The following is a 20,898-nucleotide window of genomic DNA, read 5'->3' as shown; positions in this document are numbered from 1 at the left end:
AATAAAGATTTGGAATTCGGGGGATCAGAGCAGCCTTGATATATGTAGCCAAACAATTTCAGGCAACCAGCTTCAGTGAAGAGGTTAGAACAAAAATGAATTTACACAAGGATTTACTGTGTGCTATAAGCACAGAGAACTGTATTCAGTATCTTGTAATAACCTATAATGGAAAAGAATCTGAAAAAAAATATATATATATATAACTGAATCATTTTGTTGTATACATGAAACTAACACAATATTGCAAATGAAGTCTACTTCAATTTTTTTAAAAATGAGTTTACAGAGGTTTAAGTATTTGGGAAATGAGAAAGCTGAGGCAGCGTGTATAAACTATCTGTAGGAAATTTTAATAGAAGGGAAGGTATGTGACTATTGGAAGGCTGGATGAGAATTTTTAAAGATTGCACAAACCTGAGCATGTTAAAATTTGAAGAGAAAGGACAATCAGGTAAGGACGGGGACCCAGAACCAGATCCATTCCCTCGGGTGTAGGAGGGGCACAGGAGGAGGAAGAGAAGCTCCTAGGAAACTTCTCCTAGGAAACTTCTAGGGAAAGCAAGATGGCGGCCACTGTGAAATAAGGGGAAAGGGCTGCTCGGGGAGGTTTCCCTGGAGGGTCCCCGTCTCTTGGTGATGGATGATGCAGAGTCATCGAATCTGGCAGGATAGGCTGGATTCTGCTAGGGTGATAAACAACTCTCAAATCTCCTTAAAACATCAAGGGGTTATTTTTCACTCCCACTCTGCTGGGGCTTCTGTTGCCCTTCCCCTTCCTTACTCAAGGGCACAGAGGTAGCTGGAGCCCCCACTATCTGTCACGTTGCCTGCCACCATGGCAGAGGAAAAAGAGAGCTCTGGAGGGTCTGGCCAGGACAATTAAATGGCAGCCAGATGCGACACATATCACATCCGCTCTAATCTTCTTGGCCAGACCTGGTTACACAGTCCCACCCCACCGCAGGGGAGCCAGGACGTGTGATTCTGTGATGCTCCAGCTAGAGGAGGAGCAGGAACTATCCAGTGAGTAGCATCAATCACGACCACAGGTGCCATGCTGTGCTGAGAGCTAAAGACTGGGAACTTACAGAGGCAAATGGTCCCTCCTCTACCACTGTAGCAAAACCATCAACATAGTCTCATGTTCTAAAACTTTTCTGCAGCAGATTTATTCTATGTAAAGCCAGTGGTACGTCCATATCCATTTCAAATTGGTTAGTAGATGTCTTAATCAGGAGTCATTTGGTTACAAGAAACAAAAACGTACTGAAATTAGTTGAGGCAGAAGATGAGAATACTATTTATAATAATAACAATAGGGGCCTCCCTGGTGGCGCAGTGGTTGAGAGTCCGCCTGCCGATGCAGGGGATACGGGTTCGTGCCCCGGTCTGGGAGGATCCCATATGCCGCGGAGCGGCTGGGCCCGTGAGCCATGGCCGCGGAGCCTGCGCATCCGGAGCCTGTGCTCCGCAACGGGGGAGGCCACAACAGTGAGAGGCCCGCATACCGCAAAAAAAAAAAAAAAAAAAAAAAAAAAATAATAATAATAACAATATTTAATTTAATAATGATTATTTATTAAATTAAATGAAAATAAATGTAATCATTATGATCATTATCATTGTTAGATATAAAAACTTCTCACAGGATCTAAGTCCTGAATGTATAACCGGGCCTCTCCAAAGCTAAGAAGTTGAAAGTCATCCAAAACCCTGGCAACACTCTCTCCCTGTCTCACGTCCTTTTCTCTGAAAATGTCCATTCCTCTGGTATGTGTTTTGTTTCACACACAGTTGAACCTGACTAAGATGACACCTTCAGCAATTGTGTCTGCAAAATCTCCCAGGTCTAATCCCTGTGGCTAGCTGACACAGTCTCTCTGTGCCTCAATTCCAAAAGTCCTGGGAGAAAATCCGAAAATCTCTATAAATGACTCTCCTTGTATGTCGGTTATCTACTGCTGAGTGATAAAGCTGCCCAAATGTAACAGCACAAACAAGTATTTACTGTTGTAATCACTCATGATTCTGGGGGTTATCTGGGCTCAGTGACACAATGCTCACTAAGCCTCCCTTACGTGGTTGCTGTCAGGTGGTAGCTGGGACTGGAGTCATCTCCAAGGCTTCCTCACTCACAAGTCTGGCTGTTAATGCTAGTTGTTGGTCGGGACCTCAGCAGGGGCTACCCACTGGAACCCTTAGATGCATCCCCTCCATGTGGCCTGGGCTTCCTTACCACATGGCAGCTGGGTTCCCAGAGCAAGTATCTGGAGATAGGAAGAGAGAGAGAGGGAGTGGGCAAAGGGGAGATGTGGAGTGAGTGAGCCAGGTAAAAGCTATATCATCACCTCATGTGATGTAGCCTCAGAAGTCACATAGTCCACACTCTGAGTCACCAAGTTGTGCCCAGGTTCAAGGGGAGGGGACACAGACTCCACTGTCTGAAGAGAGTGTAGCAAGGTTTCATTGTAAGAAAAGCATGTTGATAGAAGAGACTGCTATGACCAGCCTTAGAAAATACAATCTGCCACACTTTGGGTCAAGGGTCTACTCCTGGTCCCATTGCTGCGGTCAGGGAGCCTTGGATCACATACTCCAAAATGGCTGCAATCATCCTCCCCTGGAGTTGTAGGCAGTTTTCTAAAAATGAAGCGCAGGATGAGCTCATGCACTGAGCAGCCCCTTTACAGTGGGACATCCCTGATGTACTGAGAAAGCATCCCATGAACACAGCATCTACTCTATAATTCCAACCTCAGGATTCCAGAGAAGACAGTAAACAGGACATGGTAACAGTGGATTCTGTGACATCGCATTAAAATATTTCCTGATAACAGGGTGATGATTTTAAACTGGTGGGTTTTTTCCCCTTCCCTTCTACCCCTACTCTTTCCCCCACCGGTCCAAACAATAATATTAACCCTCCATCTCTCTGCTCTTAGGGAAAAGGTAGAGACCAGAGGAAGAAGTCTTTGTTCAACCTTGACTTTCAAAATTGACTTTTGTCAAGCTCACAGGAGCAAAACTTGTTATGTAATTCCAAGAGCCACAGAGTGGAAAGAGAAATTGTTTCCTATGATATTGAAAGCTGACCTTTAAGTATCAATGAGCCCAGCTTGATAAGAAAACGGAGTAAATTGCATATAGAATGTGATGGAAGAGCCCTTCCTTGCTGTACAGGACAGAGAGAAATGCCTTCGTTCATCAAGAGAAGAAATTCAGGGAGAATCAGACAAGAGAGCAAGAGAGAAAGACACATGTATCTCTGATCATCACCATGGGGTGGGCTCATAGGGATGGGGGAGAGCAGGGGAACAACAGAATCCTCCGGACAGACTGGAGGATCTGAGGGCAGAATGGGCTTCTGCTCAGCTTCCTGCCTAGAACTCTGGGAGGAAAATTCCTGATGAATGTTCCATGCCAACATATGGCAGGTATGGCAGCACAGAAATGATAGCAAGACAGATCTCTCCAGAGCAAGCCCTCCCCGCACTGTGAACACCAGGCTCCCAGCCCCTCAGAGGTACTCAGGTGACAGTGAATGCCCTGGCTAGGAACCTGAAGGATATGTCTGAAGACTGGGCATCTCAGGGCTCACAACAGCACAGGGCCACCATAACAGAGAAAGGAAGAAATACCTGCATATCTGAGTTACGGCCATAAATTTTAAAGCTGGGACACCACTATCCTGAGACCCAACGTCTTTCAAGAGCGGTTCTCGAGCTTTTTAGTATCAGTACCCTTCCTCATACTCTTAAGAAGTATTGAGAGAAGAAATTAATACAACATTGTAAATCAACTATACTTCTATAAAATTTTAAAAAATGTATAGACGACCCCAAAGGACTTTTGCTTGGATGGGACATATCTATACACACTTATAATACTATAAATCAAAATGAAGACCACTTAAAAGTTATTTATTAAACCATTTAAAAATAAAAACAATAAATCCATGATGTGTCAACATAAATAACACATTGCTATGAGAAATAACTGTTATTTTCCAAAAATATAGTAAGAAGAGTAGAATGATTTCCCTTTTTTGCAAATTTCTTTAGTGTCTGGCTTTAGAAGATATCTAGATTTTGGTATCTGCTTCTGCAGTTAGTCTATTGCGATATCACACTTTGTACACCTCCCCCCAGAGGCAGGGGAGGAGGAGAGGAAGCACCCACAGAGGAATCGGGGTAGGGGGTGTAAAACCCCCCTTTTCCACTGCCACTGGTCAGTCCCTCCCTTATCAAAGGGACACTGACAAACCCCAGTAAACCTGAGCTTAGGCCAGGAAGACGCTTTAGTTTCACATTAATTTGGAATTGTTAATATTCTAATGAACTGGACATATTAATTATTAAGCTGTGAAGTTACCAAATGACTTCTTATTTTCTAAGAATAACCTGGAAAGTAGGGGATGGGAGGAAGGAATAAAGCTGTTTCTGATGACATGATAGGACTTACTTGCTTGACATTATAGTGATTATATAGATAAACACGTCTTGCATGGGACCTTTATGCAATGCCCCAGATTAAGGAAAAGGAAATTTCATTCATGTTAAAAACTCAAAAGAGGATCATAAAACCGTAAGAATGAGAAACTGGATGACATCCTTGATAGGTTACACGAAGACAAGGCTTATACACACTATTATATATAAAACAGATAATCAACAAGGACCTACTGTATAGCACAGGGAACTCTACTCAATATTCTGTAATAACCTATGGGAAAAGATCTGAAAAAGAATGGATACGTGTATATGTGTGACTGAATCACTTTGCTGTACACCTGAAACTAACACAACATTGTAAATCACTATACTCCAATATAAAATAAAAATTAAATTAAAAAATAAAGACAAGGCTTTAATATATCAGGAGAAGAAAATCCTAAGGAGAGATAGGATGGGAAGGGAGAAGGTAGTGCAGGGACATGTGATTCTTTGTCCTACATGATCCTGGCCACCATGTGGTACCCCACACACCTCTGGATAACAGATTCCACCATACACCAGCAACCAGTGTAGGCACATGGCACAGACCAGACCAATTAAAGTACATTTCTTTAATTTCTAAACTGAGACTTAAAGAGAGAAAATTCCCTCCTTCTCAAGGAATGGACCTTAATGATATGAATCTGGGGCTACCAGTAGCCTTGTCCCACACAATATGGAGAAAGAATACAGGCAGTAGAAAAGAAGAATAATGACAGCTAACCTTAATTCAAGGCATTATTCCAAAGCACTTTACGTGTATTAACTCATTTAATCCTCATGTTGTCTCTTCCTGAGCAGTGACTACTGTATGTCCCTTAGTTAAGGAGTTTGGCCCTATCCTAAGAAAGAAAAGGAAAAAAAAGAAAAAGAAAAGAAAAGAGGCCCCAAGGAGGCATGGTGGCAAGATGAAGACTATACTTCAGAGGAATCACTAGAACTCTACTGCAGGGAGGGGACTGGTGAATTTCATTCTGAAGGCTGGGAGACCAGGGAGAAGCATGGTGACATTGTGCCTGGAGATTGACCAAATCAGAATTTTTGTCCTATGCTCAAAATTTCAACTGCATAGGGCAACACAGTGGTCCCTTGAGGATTTTGAGTCATTTTCTGATTATTAAAAAACCATATTGAATAATCCACATCATTAATGTTTTAAAAACTATGTAGGCTAACAACTATCTTTCATCTAGTACTGTGATTATTCTGCCTATACTATGCTTTAAAAAAATCAGAATCGTGTACGTATAAAATGTGTAGCTAAAACAGTAAGTAAATAATAGAAACAAATCAATTATGTTATCACTAAGTGGTGGGACTCTATTTGATTTACAGTTATTTCTTTATATTTCTTTAAATTGTTGATAATTTCTAGTTTTCTATGAGCATATATTACTTTTATATTCAGAGCACAGTCCACATAGGCAATGTTATAAATATCATAAGCTCATTTTACATATGAATGTATCTATGTGTGTATCTGTGTGTGTGTGTGTGTGTGTAGCAAAATGAGTGGAAGAAAGTCACCCTTAATTATTAAGACTAATAATAACAGTGAGTCTAAGTAATAATAAATAATAAATAATCATTATTAAATTAAATATTGTTATTATTATAAATAGTATTCTCATCTTCTGCCTCAACTAATTTCAGTACGTTTTTGTTTCTTGTAACCAAATGACTCCTGATTAAGACATCTACTAACCAATTTGAAATGGATATGGACGTACCACTGGCTTTACATAGAATAAATCTGCTGCAGAAAAGTTTTAGAACATGAGACTATGTTGATGGTTTTGCTACAGTGGTAGAGGAGGGACCATTTGCCTCTGTAAGTTCCCAGTCTTTAGCTCTCAGCACAGCATGGCACCTGTGGTCGTGATTGATGCTACTCACTGGATAGTTCCTGCTCCTCCTCTAGCTGGAGCATCACAGAATCACACGTCCTGGCTCCCCTGCGGTGGGGTGGGACTGTGTAACCAGGTCTGGCCAAGAAGATTAGAGCGGATGTGATATGTGTCGCATCTGGCTGCCATTTAATTGTCCTGGCCAGACCCTCCAGAGCTCTCTTTTTCCTCTGCCATGGTGGCAGGCAACGTGACAGATAGTGGGGGCTCCAGCTACCTCTGTGCCCTTGAGTAAGGAAGGGGAAGGGCAACAGAAGCCCCAGCAGAGTGGGAGTGAAAAATAACCCCTTGATGTTTTAAGGAGATTTGAGAGTTGTTTATCACCCTAGCAGAATCCAGCCTATCCTGCCAGATTCGATGACTCTGCATCATCCATCACCAAGAGACGGGGACCCTCCAGGGAAACCTCCCCGAGCAGCCCTTTCCCCTTATTTCACAGTGGCCGCCATCTTGCTTTCCCTAGAAGTTTCCTAGGAGAAGTTTCCTAGGAGCTTCTCTTCCTCCTCCTGTGCCCCTCCTACACCCGAGGGAATGGATCTGGTTCTGGGTCCCCGTCCTTACCTGATTGTCCTTTCTCTTCAAATTTTAACATGCTCAGGTTTGTGCAATCTTTAAAAATTCTCATCCAGCCTTCCAATAGTCACATACCTTCCCTTCTATTAAAATTTCCTACAGATAGTTTATACACGCTGCCTCAGCTTTCTCATTTCCCAAATACTTAAACCTCTGTAAACTCATTTTTAAAAAAATTGAAGTAGACTTCATTTGCAATATTGTGTTAGTTTCATGTATACAACAAAATGATTCAGTTATATATATATATATTTTTTTTCAGATTCTTTTCCATTATAGGTTATTACAAGATACTGAATACAGTTCTCTGTGCTTATAGCACACAGTAAATCCTTGTGTAAATTCATTTTTGTTCTAACCTCTTCACTGAAGCTGGTTGCCTGAAATTGTTTGGCTACATATATCAAGGCTGCTCTGATCCCCCGAATTCCAAATCTTTATTATCATAGGATTATAGCATTTCAAAACTGAAAAAAAAATGCAGGAGGATGTACTTCTCAAACTTTAATGTTCATAGAGTCACCTAGGGGTCTGGTGGAAAGGCAAATTCTGGGGGCTCACCCGTAGAGATTCTGATTCAGTAAGTCTAGGGTAGGACTGGCAACGTGCATTGCAGTCAGCTCCCAGGGATACTGAGGTTGCTGCTTTGTGGGCACACTGGGTTAGATGACAGTGTTTTGTTTTCTTCAAGTCTAAAATGAAGACGGATGTATGAACGAATATCCTTTAGGTAGCAGGGGAGGTCTTCTCCATGGTTGCCCTGGTGAACCAGCAGGAGTAGCTCTTATAAATGGCCCAAGAAAGAATTATTAGGGTACACACAGTTGGGAATGACAGCAATGGTCCCAGTATTCTACACTTGATACATGTCTCCGGAACTTGGACTTGGGGTTAAGATTGAAGCTGGAGGCAAAGCAACTTCTCTCTTTTTGTGGAGAGAGGCCTGGTCCTGAAACACACATCTGAGCTCTATATCTATGGGCAAACACAGAAAAATAATGAACTGTTGATAACTTTCTGTGGAAAGGCATTCTTTGGGGTTTCTTTTAACAGACAAGTTGTTGATCTTGGGAAATCACAAAACGTTAAGTTAACATAAGAGGCAGCTTTCTAAGGACCTCATTCTTCCTCTAGCTTAATACCTTTCCTTCCTCCGTAGCCATCTCTTGTTGACACAGGGTAGCCATGCTTGTCACTGGGAAAATGCTATCTGATAAGCGATGGCTCCTGCCAAGGGTTTTCTCCTGCCTTCCCATCACTCTGCCCTCCCACTCTACCCTTCTTCCAGGACTAGTACTAGCTGAGCTTACCAGCTCCCTGCAAAGTCTTGACAAAATCACAGAAGCAGACTGAAAAAGATGGGAAGGATTTTAGAGATTTAGAGGGGTCTGGCCCACGTTTGTTTGTTTGTTTGTTTTTTTGATGTGGACCATTTTAAAAGTCTTTATTGAATTTGTTACAATATAGCTTCTGTTCTATGTTTTGGTTTTTTGGCCATGAGGCATGTGGGATCCCAGCTCCCCTACCAGGGATCAAACCTGCACCCCCTGCACTGGAAGGCGAAGTCCCAACCACTGGACCTCCAGGGAAGTCCCTGGCCCACTGTTTTTGTTTTAAATGAGAAAATTGAAATTTGAAGAGGAGAAATATGTCTTTCAAGGTCACACAGCAAAATGCTGGCAGAGCCAGTTCAATGAACAAGATCTTCTGATACCTGGTCCAGTAGTCTTTGACTGCATCCTATTCTCATGGGATGGGAAAGTTGAGATGGGCAAGGCCAAGCAGGATGGGTTATTCACAAGTTCATTCAGCTAGCTAGAAGCCCAGATAAAATTTGAGTACTGTGTTGTGATAATTCAGTGATAAAATATATCACTGGTTAATAATAACAGTGAGTCTAAGTAATTTTTAAATTTCCTTTTACCTTTATGAGTTTTCCCAATTTTCTATAATGAGCATGCATTCCTTTCATAATGGAAAAAATAAAATTTATTCCTTTAAATTTTAAAAGAAGTGGGGCTGGAGGACTCACTTGGAACAAAGAAGCTGCACATTCCTGAAAACAAAGCAGCAAATAGTACCATCCTCCAGCAGAACCTCCTCTATAAAGGTGCCCCATCACTCATACAGGGGTTGGCTTAAATGTGGTAGATTCAAGCACCAATGGGAAGAGTTCTACTGAGTTCACCTTAAGGGGCAGAGTCAACCATCATCTGCTGTGACCTTTGCCCCCTTTTTCCTTCTTTCCCTGGACCATGCTTTGATGGCTCTCTGATAGGCAGAGTGCATTCGTCCCACTTGTAATTGGGGAATTGATAAATCGGGGGTTGCGACAGGGGTCCGGTGGGCACAGTGAGTGGCAGCTGTTCCCCTTGGAAAGGGCACACCCTCTCTGGTCTTCCTAGTCCCCCTCACTCCCTGTTTTATCCCTTCTAAGACGACCACTACTGCCTTTGAGAAGACACAATTTCTAGGCTATCTTTACTGTTAGCCTAATATAGATGTGTTAGATCCATTAGGAGGTAGTGAGGATTATGAAATCAGAGAGCACAAGCCCATCTAAAGGGGACTACGCCTCTCATCTCCAGCCATTCTTTAATATGTTAAAGGATGAAAATACACTGATTTTTAAATATGGCAATTCATTTAAAATGAAAACACTCTCTGGGCCAATGAGTTCTGGCTAAACACAACATGTCCTTGAACCATAGTTTGGTTGGTCAACTAAAAATACAGAAGCTCCAAGTCAAATAGTCAGAGCTGGGGTTCCTTATTCTCATACATCCATAGCAACTCTTAACCACTGATACTGAGCATTAGGGATGGAACCTGAATTCTGACAAATAGTCTTGGCACCAATGAGCAAGTAATGCCTTGAACCAGGGCATTTTAAGAACCCACAGGATCATGGACATGAACTCCTGGATATAAACATCTCCCTTGGAAACTGAAAATTGGGGATGTAATCCCTCTTCCTGGTAGGTCAGGGGATGTAGGTTTTTATAGTAAAAGGTGTGGGCTACATAAGGGGTTACTGAACTCTACGAGCAGAGAGCAATCTATATAAACCTCTGACAGAGTTTACTTCCTAGAGCTGGCCTTGAAATATCATTTTGCTTATTTCCATGATGCCCTTCTCACAGGCCAGTAAAGCTTCCAAAGATTCTGAGCTGGACTGGTCTTTGTTCTCACCGTGTAGCTCTGAGACCCCTTGGGAAGCCGTGTCACCAAGAGAAAGTCAGTGTAGCAGTAAATTGAAATCATGTCAAAATTCAGCAGAAAGAGGAAGATGAAATACCAAATCCCAAGCATCTAAATCTCTCCCTCCAACTGTTACTTCTTACCACAAAATCTCAGAGAGAAATACATGCAACAAGAAGAGAGCAAAGAATCCTTTATGATTGTCTAGGGCCATGGAGAATTTTAGTGGACTCAGCTGGAACTCATGGAAGACTCTGTTTTCTCTAGTTAAGAATTAGAGGCAGAATAAGAAAGAGGGGGAGATTCTTCTTAAGTCTAGGGCAGAGTTGGTTGAATCAGAATGCCCAGGTCTTATGAGACCTAGGTGACTCCATTTGAAGGTATGCCCCAGGTCAGCTTACAGTAACCACTGGGGAGAAAGATCTCAAAGGACTTAAGGCCAAATGGAGGATAAAGATGGCCTCTCATTCTTTTAGAAAAGAACAGCTCCAGCCTTGTCTTGTTTATCTAACCCAGTGAGTGACCATGACTCACAAGTGTGTAGGTTGGACATTGGGGGTAGAGGGAAGATAGGAGAGTGCTGTGTAGACAGCCAAGGTGAAACTGAGTTGCTTGGCCCCTCTCCCCTGGGAGAAATCCCTGCCCTTGCGATTTATCTGGATGTGTGAAGAAAGCGAGACCCTGGGGTTCACTTTGGACCGGGACCAAAAGGGAATTTGGTCAGTCCAGACCAAAGGTCCTCCTCTTTGGATTTAGGATGGGCATAGAGGATGAGAGTTAGTCTAGGAAGTTTCTGTGAGGATCCATTCCCTTGGAGACCAGATATTCTCCTGTCTTCCTGTTAACTTCAGAACTCAACTCAAGCCTTTGGTCTTGACGTGGGCACTGGTGTCCTTTCCTTGGGAGGAGAGCAGTCCAGTGTGAGAGAATTCCCATGGGTTCTGTCTACACCCTCGTGGGCTGCCTCACCAGGCCTGCCAAATCGCTTCTGACCCCCATGAGGACCAGTGAGGTGAGCAGTTCACCCCTCACAACTATTGTGATTGTCTCTTTGATTTTGCTTTCAGAATCTGATGAAACAGGTGAAGCCCACACAGTGAAGATTAGGTTTACCCACCAGGCCAACCATCATCCTCTCTTCTATTTCTCCACAGACATTCAGCTTAGCTCTAACTCTAAATAAGCTCCTCAGACAGGGCTGCACAATATGTACCAGGAAACAATCTGCCCCAAATAAAGAAGCATCTTCAATTCAGAATGCTCGAATTTGTTGCCACCCTATGAGGTTTCACAGGATGAACCTTGTTCCCATTAAAAGAGACAAAACCTTCCTGCTTTCATATTTGCCAGGGTGCTCGTTTCCATATTTCCCAGGCACACTCATTTCTAACCCCTTGGAAAGGTCCTCTTGGTGGACTATGTCTGTTATACCCTAGAAGTAACTTGGCCCATCTGGCTCTGCATCTCCTGTTAGAAGGAGGGCTGTCACCTAGAGTAAGAGAGTAGAAAAGAACTGAGATCCTCCTCTTCTCTGGAGGCAAACGAGAAAAATCAGGATAGTTATCTTTGCATATGAGAGCAAATAACAATGAGATAAAGAATCAAGGATCTTTTCTCTTCTCCTTAATTCCAGGTACCATGAAATACAGATTTCATCTTGGAATCCCAACTCTTTCCCAGCCCCCTCCTCATCCGACACCCACCTACATGACCAGCTCAGTGGTGAACAGAATTTTCCAGATGTTTGATAATACATGTCCTACTTCATTCCATCATGCAGTCACGACTGAATATATATTTAGAAATTTTTGTAATCCCATCCCACCAGAAGGGTCAGCACCCCAGGCCTCTTAGATGTACGATTTCCTCTGAAATCAGGAGGACCCTATCGGAGAACTAAAGTGAATGCCAAGCTCCAAGAATTCCTGTAATCACAAAAAAAGAAAAGAGCTGAGAAGGTGTGTTTCTGCAGCTTTCCTTGTTCTGCCCACCCGTTTCCTGGGGTGGAAAATGTACAGTTACACTTTGTAGGTTATTATAATTAAGTGGTGTGCGGAATTAGGTTTTTTTTTAAAATAGCTTCATCGACTCTTCACGGCGTATTTTTGTAAGACAAGTCCATGTGAAAAGCAAGTGAGCATGGTTATTGTTTAGCATGTTTAATTAAGTATTTCTTTCACCCTTCTGGGAATTAAATATTGAATGGTGAATAAACACAGGGAAATGTGCCCATGTTAATTTCTGGTTCGCTGCCTTGATTCAAAAGCAGGGTGAAAAGAAAGGGCTGAGTCTGTGATCTGGAGTCTTTATATAACAAACAAAGCGATTGAAGGGTCACCCCTCTCGTGTCCTATAGGAATTGTTCCAGGAAGAATCCCTTTCGTGTTTTCTCTCCTCAAGTGTCTCCCTGATGGATTCCTTCCCTGTTACCAGTTTACATCTTCATCTCGAAGAAATGTTTCTTTCCCTGCCAGTTGCATCAGTTGTGACTCATATATAAGAGGGACAGAAAGCACAACTCAGACTGGCTGCCTGGGGAGAGCATGTCTTTGCTCACATAAGTGAAGAGCCCAGTGTAGGGGCTGCAGCTCAAACAGTGTCATCAGCAACTGCTTTCTCTTCTCCATTTCTTGCTCCATTTTCAGATGACCCTTCTCCTCATGGTGCCAAGGTGGCACCATTAGCCCTGCCCTACATCCTCCTAGGTTCAAGTCCAAGAGAAACTAGAATGGCATTATTTACCCCAACAGTCAAACCACAGCCTTGGGTCTGACTGCTGTTCTGATGGGATCACATGTCCATTATCTGATCGTTGACTGCTGATGGGGAATGGAATAATCCAATTAGCTTAGGCCAAGTCACACGCTTGAGCTGGGAAATGAGCCCTACCTGAAGTACCTGGGCTGGGGGTAGGAGGGTAGAAGGTGGTTCAGGGGGTGGGGTAGTTCCCCAAAGAAAAAGTGGTGAACCAGAAGAAGGGTGAACGGATGCCTGGGGGAAAACACAAACAAATAGATAAACAAAACCGATGTCCGTTAAATCACCTTTCTGCTGGGGGAGCGGTTGTTGTTGTTTTTCTAAATCTAAAAGCTAAAATTGCCTCATGATATCTTATTCCAAATCGTTTGTTATCTATCTGGCACCACTGTCCTTTACAAGGCAGGAAACTACATTTGTCAAAATCTCCTTCACTACATGTTTCTTTCTTAGAGTTTGCCTCGGAATGGAATTCACATGAGATTTGGAAGAGGGGGATGAGACGGATGCTGTTACACTTGGGTAGAGTTGCCAGGTTTCACAAATAAAAATACAAGATACCCAGGTGAATTCCAGATAAATAACTTTGGGGTATAAGTATGTCTCATTTCCCCATGTGGCCTTATATGCACCATTTGGGACATACTGATACTAAAAGCTTATTCGTTATTTATCTGAAATCCAGATTTAACCAGCATCCTGTGTTTTGTCCGGCAATCTTATTTATCCAGGAAGACATGGTGGCCAGGCTTGGTTCCTTTGCTGACCCTCCAAGAACCCCCTTTTTGTGGTTCTGCAGACGTATGCTTTTGGAGATCTCTCCATGGGCTCCTGCTTTGCAGGTTCTGACACATGAATACTATGGCTTCTTACACGTTGCCATGAACTGATCCACCTCTATATCCAGGCAGCAGAAGAAAACAGCATTTTGCCATTTCTAGGTAACTCAATCACTTCTGATGTCTGGGTAGTCTTCAGGTTTATTTCCTTTTACTCTTCTCCAGAGGGTTGGAAGTTCCTGAGGGCTTACATATCTTCCAGCCATCAGGAGAGGGTGGACATCTGTCCTTTGTACCATACACTGTCATCCACCAAGGCCTTTAGGCAATACAGGTACCTATTCTGTTTTCTTCCTCAGCCTGGCCTCACAACTGGCCCTCTAAGCATTTCTCTTCTCCTCCTCCCAACCGTTCTACAACGATCTTGGAAACAGTCAGTTCCTATCCCTGAACCTGCTAGGTCAAGGCAGCATTGTAAGGCTGCCCTCTAGCTACTCTCCTTCAATCCTGCCCTCATCCACTGCTGCTCTAACTCCAGGCACCAGGTTGGATAAGGGCTTCTCCACGTGTGTGCAGTTTCCCATGTCTTCCCTGGGGAGCCAGGCTCAAGTGTCCCTTCTCCTGGACACCCAAGTATGTCTGTAGTAGCTGTCATGTCATCCCCTACCCTGAACTCTCCTGAAATTGTCAAGAATTCTACAGTCATAGCCAAGTGGTCCTCTACTTTGCCTCCCCAGCCTCCTCCTCCCCATCCTAGAAAGAGTTCTTATTCTTCCTTTTAAGGAAATCTGCTTATCGGATAGCCAAGCGCTCTGATCCACTTACAGCCTAGCATTTACATTCTAACCTCTTCATCCTCCAGACTCTGCCCTGTATATTCAAAGCCAAGCTCTTGGAATTAAACCAAACAAGCAACACAACATAAACCTTTTCTCCCTCTTAAGTGCTTGGCTCTTACAATAAAAGAAAAGAAATAGCTTGGTTTTCACCACTATTGTCTCTGTTCTGTATTTAAGAACTATTGAGAAATTCAATGAACTGTTTCAGGCTGTAGCCACACTCCCAAGGCATTTCATGTCAATAAGCCACCGAGTAAAGAGCCACAGGGCCACATCCAAACACATAGGAATGGAAAACTTCAATTAGTACTTCAAAATGCATCCCCTACTTGTAATTGTTAGCACACTCAATCGGTTTACATTACCAGAAAACCAGACCAGAGAGTGCAAATGGAAAATAAGTAACAGTCAAAGATTCTATAGAACAATCTGTCCTGCTGTGAAGAAACACGTCATTATGAGAACCAAATGGGCTCTCATAATTTCAGGCAAAAATCAATTTAATGGGACATTACCTATATCCTAAAACATTTTTTTAAATCACAAAAATAAAAAGGGAGAAAAAAATTCCTTAAACAATCATGTGGTTTCAAAATGTTACCTACAAAGGAACAAAAATCAAGCTCGCTTCACACTTCTCTCCAACACCGCATTTCAGAAAACAGTGGAACAGTTTTTACAGACCTTTGAGAAGAACACAGGTATTATCCTAAATTGTTATATCTCCCTAGCTCTGGGCTGGAGATATAGGTTTGAGGGCCATTAGTATAAAGGAAAGAATTGCTGCCTTGGATGGGTGAGTTCATCCAAGGAGAGATTTTAAAGTGAGAGGACCAGAAGCTCTGAGAGATGCCCAAGCAACACTTATATGGAAAGGATGGGCAAAAAGGGAGTAGTCGGAGAATGAGAGGAAGTGCCCGAGAGGAGGACACTTGTCATGGAAGCTAAGAGACTAGTGAATCTGGAATCTCCTGGGTTGAACAGAGCCAAGAAGTAAAGCAAGATAGGACTGATAAGAAAGAAGTCACCAGTAATAGACCTAATATAAAATTTGTAAAATTGGTCAATCACCATTTTAAAGATATTTGATGTGTAATTTTAGAAATCTAACGAATTATTAGCATTTATTCCCAGTAACTGAAATGAACTCCCCACAACACTCAAGAGTATAAGAAATGACACATCCATTTTTTTATAATTGTGAAGTATATCATACATACAAAGAAGTACAGAATATATATGTACAGTTTAAGATGAATGATAAAATGAAAATGTATAAGCCAGGTTAAGAAATAAAACATTACCAGGGGCTCCCATGTGCCCCTCACCATCCCATGCCTCTTTGTCCCCAACAAGAAGGGATCAACATCTGAATTTCGTGATAATCACCCACTTACTTTCCTCTAGATGACTACATATGTATATCTGCCTGAAAAAAATATTCTTTGTTTAATTTGGTTTGAAACTCTAATGTACTCACCTGTAACTTGCCTTTTTTGTACAACATTATGCTTTTGAGATTCTTCCTGTTGATGCATACAACTATAGTCCTTTCATTTTCACTGCTGTATAGTATTGTATTCTATGAATAGTATATACCGTAATTTATTTATCAATTCTATCATGGATGAAGACTTGGTTTGTTTCCCATAATTTTGCTATTATGCACAATGTAACAATCAATATTCTTACATGTATCTCTGGGATGAAGCCCCAAGTAGCCTAGACTCTCCTTCTACATATGTATCTAATATATCTGCCCATGAGTGTCTGACATCTTCACTTAGGGCATTCAAGGTGGCTGAGAGGAGACCATTCTAACAATGCATGCATGTTCTTTGAATTAAAAGTTCATCATTATTTTCAAATATTTGATACAGAAAGGTTGATTTAGATTCAATATCCATTAGCAGCATCCCAAGAAATCTCAACATAACATTTGTCAAGGAAGAAAAGAAGAGCTGTTAAGATTCTGTAAATATGTCAACTGTTCATTTTTGAATAATTGTAAAAGGCTTTAAATTTTGCACTACCTGCTTGTGTGAACACATCTTATCAATGATGACTATCCAGAATTTAAAGGGATCATTATTTAAAAGTGTTGAACAGGAATTATACCTAGTCATTTCAAGCAAAAAATCTGTATACAAAATGCAATGCTCATGGAAGCAAGTTCAAGTTTCTAATTAAAAAAATGGCAATTATTTCATCTGAACAATTACACAAATTTAATATCTTCCTTAACACCACTTGCAGTAGCCAGACTCTCAGAAAGCACCCAAGGATTCTTCTTCCCTGGTATTCACATCCTGGTGTAGTTCTATTTCACAATGAATAAGGTGAACGCCTGTAACTAATGGGATTTTTGCAGAAATGACAGTGTGACCTCCAAGGCTAGGTCATAACAGACATTGGGGTTTGTCTTGCTCTCAGATCACCTGGTCTAGGGGAAGGCAGCCAGGGTGTTATGAAGACATTCAAGCACCCAATGGAGAGCTCCACATGCTGAGAAACTGAAGCCTCCTGCTGACAGTCAGCACTGACTTGCCAGCCACGTTAATGAGCTAACTTGGAAGTGGTTCCTCCAACCCCAGTCAAGCTTTCAGATGATGTAGCCCCTGATAACATCTTGTCTGAAACATTATGAGACATCATGAGCCAGAACCACCCAGCTAAACTGCTCCCATCTTCCTGACCCACCATAAACTATGTGAGATAATAAATGTCCCTTGCTATTTTAAGCTGCTACCTTTTGGGGTAATTTGTTACACAGCAATAGATAACTAATACACTTGTAATTTTTATTTTTCACACCATAATTACACAATAGAAAGACAATGTCAGTTGTTTTCAATAAGTCCCATATAGATGCCCCTCAAATCTCTTTCTACAATGGAGATTAAGGTGTGGTGCTGGAGAAAAAAGCAAAAGCTGACATTGCCAGTGTCAAGTAGCCTTCACTCTCAGACACCTTCAAGTCATCTCCACAGGTTCCTGTGTTTCTATGTTGGGGCAAAGGGACAAAGAGGATGAAGGGCAAAAGGTCATGGTGGGGGTGGCAGAAACTTTATTTGAAGAGTTTACAGGAACTTAATGGCCCTGAATTCACTCTATACACAAAACATGAGCAGGATTGACACATCTGGAATCCCCAAGCACTAAAACGATAAGGATGCCTTCCTATATGCAAAATAAAAACTCTGCAAAACTAGGATATGTGTAAGAAGCCCCCAACATTTCTATTTTTCCCTGATGCTTTTTTGAAATGTCAACTATCAAATCCATCTTAAAAATGGTTTTAGTGCCTCTGCTTTGTCCCTTTACTCATAGTTGGTCTGCCTACTGTTTAATCCAGCACTGACAAAACACTCTCTACAAACATAAAGATTCATGTTGTAAGGTGGACACTCTTCATCACAGCACCTCCTGTGCCCCAGTTATTATTAAATCAATCATTTTACCTTCCAGCTACTGGCTTTTCCTGAGGGGCTCTTATTAGCTAAGCTGCCTTTAATAAGTGCTTATTCTGTTAATATTCCTTTGAAGCCCATTCTAAATGTTCTTTTTACCCAGAAACTCTGCAGTCTCTGATTGGTGACTAAAATCAGGGTGGCAGGGCAGAGAGGAGCTCATTTCAGAACTGCAGGCCTCCTGCTGCCCGAATTGTCCCTTTCCTTGTCCCATTCTCACCTTACATGCATGCAAAGGGCCAAGCTATTTATATCCTGAGCATGGAGAAGGACTCAGCAGGTGACAAATGCTAATTTCTGAGGTCAGGAAAGGTGCTTCACATTATCCCTTTTTGAAGACAAGATGCAGACAAAGGGCAGGACAGGGAGGCTCTGAACATCCTACATATTGAATAGTGCTTTGCTGCATTTAAGAACTCATTCCTGCCATAGTCATGGAAATCAGTGATCTCATAGTTTTAGCCCCCATTTTTCAGATTAAGCACACACTCAAGGCATGGACAAAGCAGGCCAGTAAAACTATTTTATTTTCTTATAATTGATATTAAAATTATGAAGCTAAGCTGTCTAATATGACAGCTACTAGCCACATGGGACTATTTAATTTTTAATTAGTTAAAATGAAAAATCCAGTTCCCTAGTAGCACAGCACATTCTAAATGCTCAGTAGCCACATAAGCACTGTTATAAAATATTTCAGTTATCATGAAAAAGAAATAAAAATTTGATTGATTTCCCTTACATCTATTTTGTGATTTGACATTGTTTTTAACTTTGAATTACACATTTTGGGAGTAAGTGGGAGAACCATAATACTTTCAGTGTCTGGACACCTCTAAAGAATTTAATGTGACCCTAGCCAGCACGCTCCTTAGCAGCATTTATATCCTTGATCTCCCCTCCATGCGCCTCATCCATAAGCATGGCCCCGGACAGTCACCCACGAACACCTCTAATCCACGAGTTCAGACGCGAAACCTGAGCCTCGGCTGGTTTCCTAGCAACAGCGACGCGACCCCGCCCCTTACCCCGCGTTGCCTCTCCTACCTTATTGGACCGGAGTGGGCGGGAACAGCAGTCAAGTGTCCAATAGGAGGGGAGCGGAGGAGGGAGTCCTGGCCGCGTCCCGGTCGCCCGGGAAACCTCTGCAGGCAGGTTCGCGCGCGATGCCGAGCGCCAAGGAGCTTCCCGCGCTGGCTGAGGAGAACGCGGACTGGGAGCCCGGCGCCGACCCGCGGCTGCGACTCCTGGGGGCCTACGTGGCCCGGAGCCTGCGGCCGGCTTCGGGCGCCTGGGAGCGCTGCGCGGGCTCGGCCGAGGCGAGGCAACTGCTGCACGCCTTCCTGGGCCGCGGGGCCGCGGAGGGGCCGCGGCCGCTGCTGGTGGTGGGGCCCGGGCCCGGGGGCCTGGCGGTGCGCGCGGGGCTGGACGCGGGACCCGAGGCCGGCGCGCCTCGTGCTAAGAGGCTTTTTTGCCTGCGCACCAGACCTGAGCCGCCGGGGCCCGACAGCCTCCGCGGAGCAGTGCTGTGCGGGGACCTGCCCGCCACGCCGCTGGAGCACCTGGCCGCGCTCTTCTCCGAGGTGAGGGTGGGTCGGTGGCCCCGTGCTGGCTGCAGCTGGGAAGGGGAGGGAAGGAGGAGGCGGGGCCGGCGGGGCGGGGCTGGCGGGGCGGGGCCGTGGGAGAGGAGACTGGAGCTGAGCTCAAGGAGTTAAGAATAAAGTGGGATGGGCCGGCGTGCCGAGCTAGCGGGAAACTAGGACCCTGGGCTGCCCCCTGAGATGTGGAGGCGAGCCGTGAAATGGCAGCTGCGGGAAATCTGAGCAGGGGCTGGGTCCGAGTCAGGCCATCGCGGGGCACTTGCTTCATTCTTGGTCTGCGTTCAGGCCAAAGTCAAGGCGAGGCTAGATTCTGTAGAGGACCTGGGTCCTGACCTCTTTTTGAGGCGCCGTTTCTGAATCCTCCCTGTAAGCTGGCATTGCAAAAGCCCGGGATTTGGGGCTTGCCTGGTTGCGCAGTGGTTGAGAGTCTGCCTGCCAGTCCAGGGGACACGGGTTCGAGCCCTGGTCTGGGAAGATCCCACATGCCGCGGAGCAACTAGGCCCGTGAGCCTGCGCGTCTGGAGCCTGTGCTCCGCAACAAGAGAGGCCGCGACAGTGAGAGGCCCGCGCACCGCGATGAAGAGTGGCCCCCCGCTCGCCGCAACTAGAGAAAGCCCTCGCACAGAAACGAAGACCCAACACAGCCAAAATAAATAAATAAATTTATTTATTTTTTAAAAAACCCGGGAGTGGTGGACCCAGGGGCATGTCCTATGGGTCAGTGAGGTGAAGGAGGTGAAGGGCTGTCCACGCTCTTTACTTCTGGAGAAGAGTTAAAAAGGAGAGGTGGCTTGGTTTTGATTTTCGTGTCCTTCATGAACCAGAGGTCACCCCTGTGCCCAGGTAAGAAGTTGAGGCATCCAGTTGGAAATGTCCAGCAGGCGTTTGGAGGGGCCGGCCTGGAGCGCAGGAAGGAAGGTCTACCCGGATGTGGATTATGGAGCGCTTTGGTGGCACCACAGCAGAAGCCTCCGGAGTGCAGGGGTGCCCGGGAGAGATTCTTGGGACACTTAGACCTTTCTGGAATAGGAGTGAACGTCCCTGGAAGTTGGGTGTGTGTGCTCCTGGAGGCTTGATGCCCTGCTGTGTGATGTTTCCTGTCACAGGTGCTGTGGGGAACACCAGAGAAATAAAGACAAGATCCCACCTGTGAAATTCACCATATATATATATACATATATATATGTATGTATATATATATATATATATATATATATATATATATATATGTATATATATGGCATCTTCAAAGCTAGTGTGACTGAGGTGGAGACA

The 20,898-nt window shown here is 43.7% G+C and overlaps 1 protein-coding gene across 2 annotated transcripts in view; it reads left to right on the top strand.

Moving 5' to 3' along the window:
• Positions 1-19,188: 19,188 nt before the first annotated feature.
• DNAH9 (dynein axonemal heavy chain 9) overlaps positions 19,189-20,898 on the top strand; it is a gene marked incomplete at its 5' end in the record, with an annotated part of 308,568 nt that continues 306,858 nt past the window's right edge. For both annotated transcript variants that reach the window (XM_082605525.1, XM_082605524.1), the window contains one exon: positions 19,189-19,605. In XM_082605525.1, coding sequence (XP_082461651.1) covers positions 19,189-19,605 — 417 coding nt within the window. The remainder of the gene's footprint in view (positions 19,606-20,898) is intronic.

Source organism: Mesoplodon mirus (genome assembly GCF_964341445.2).
Source record: "Mesoplodon mirus genome assembly, chromosome: 18".
NCBI lineage: Eukaryota > Metazoa > Chordata > Mammalia > Artiodactyla > Ziphiidae > Mesoplodon > Mesoplodon mirus.
Note: the sequence above shows the minus strand (reverse complement) of the source record. Positions and strands in the feature narration are given on the sequence as shown.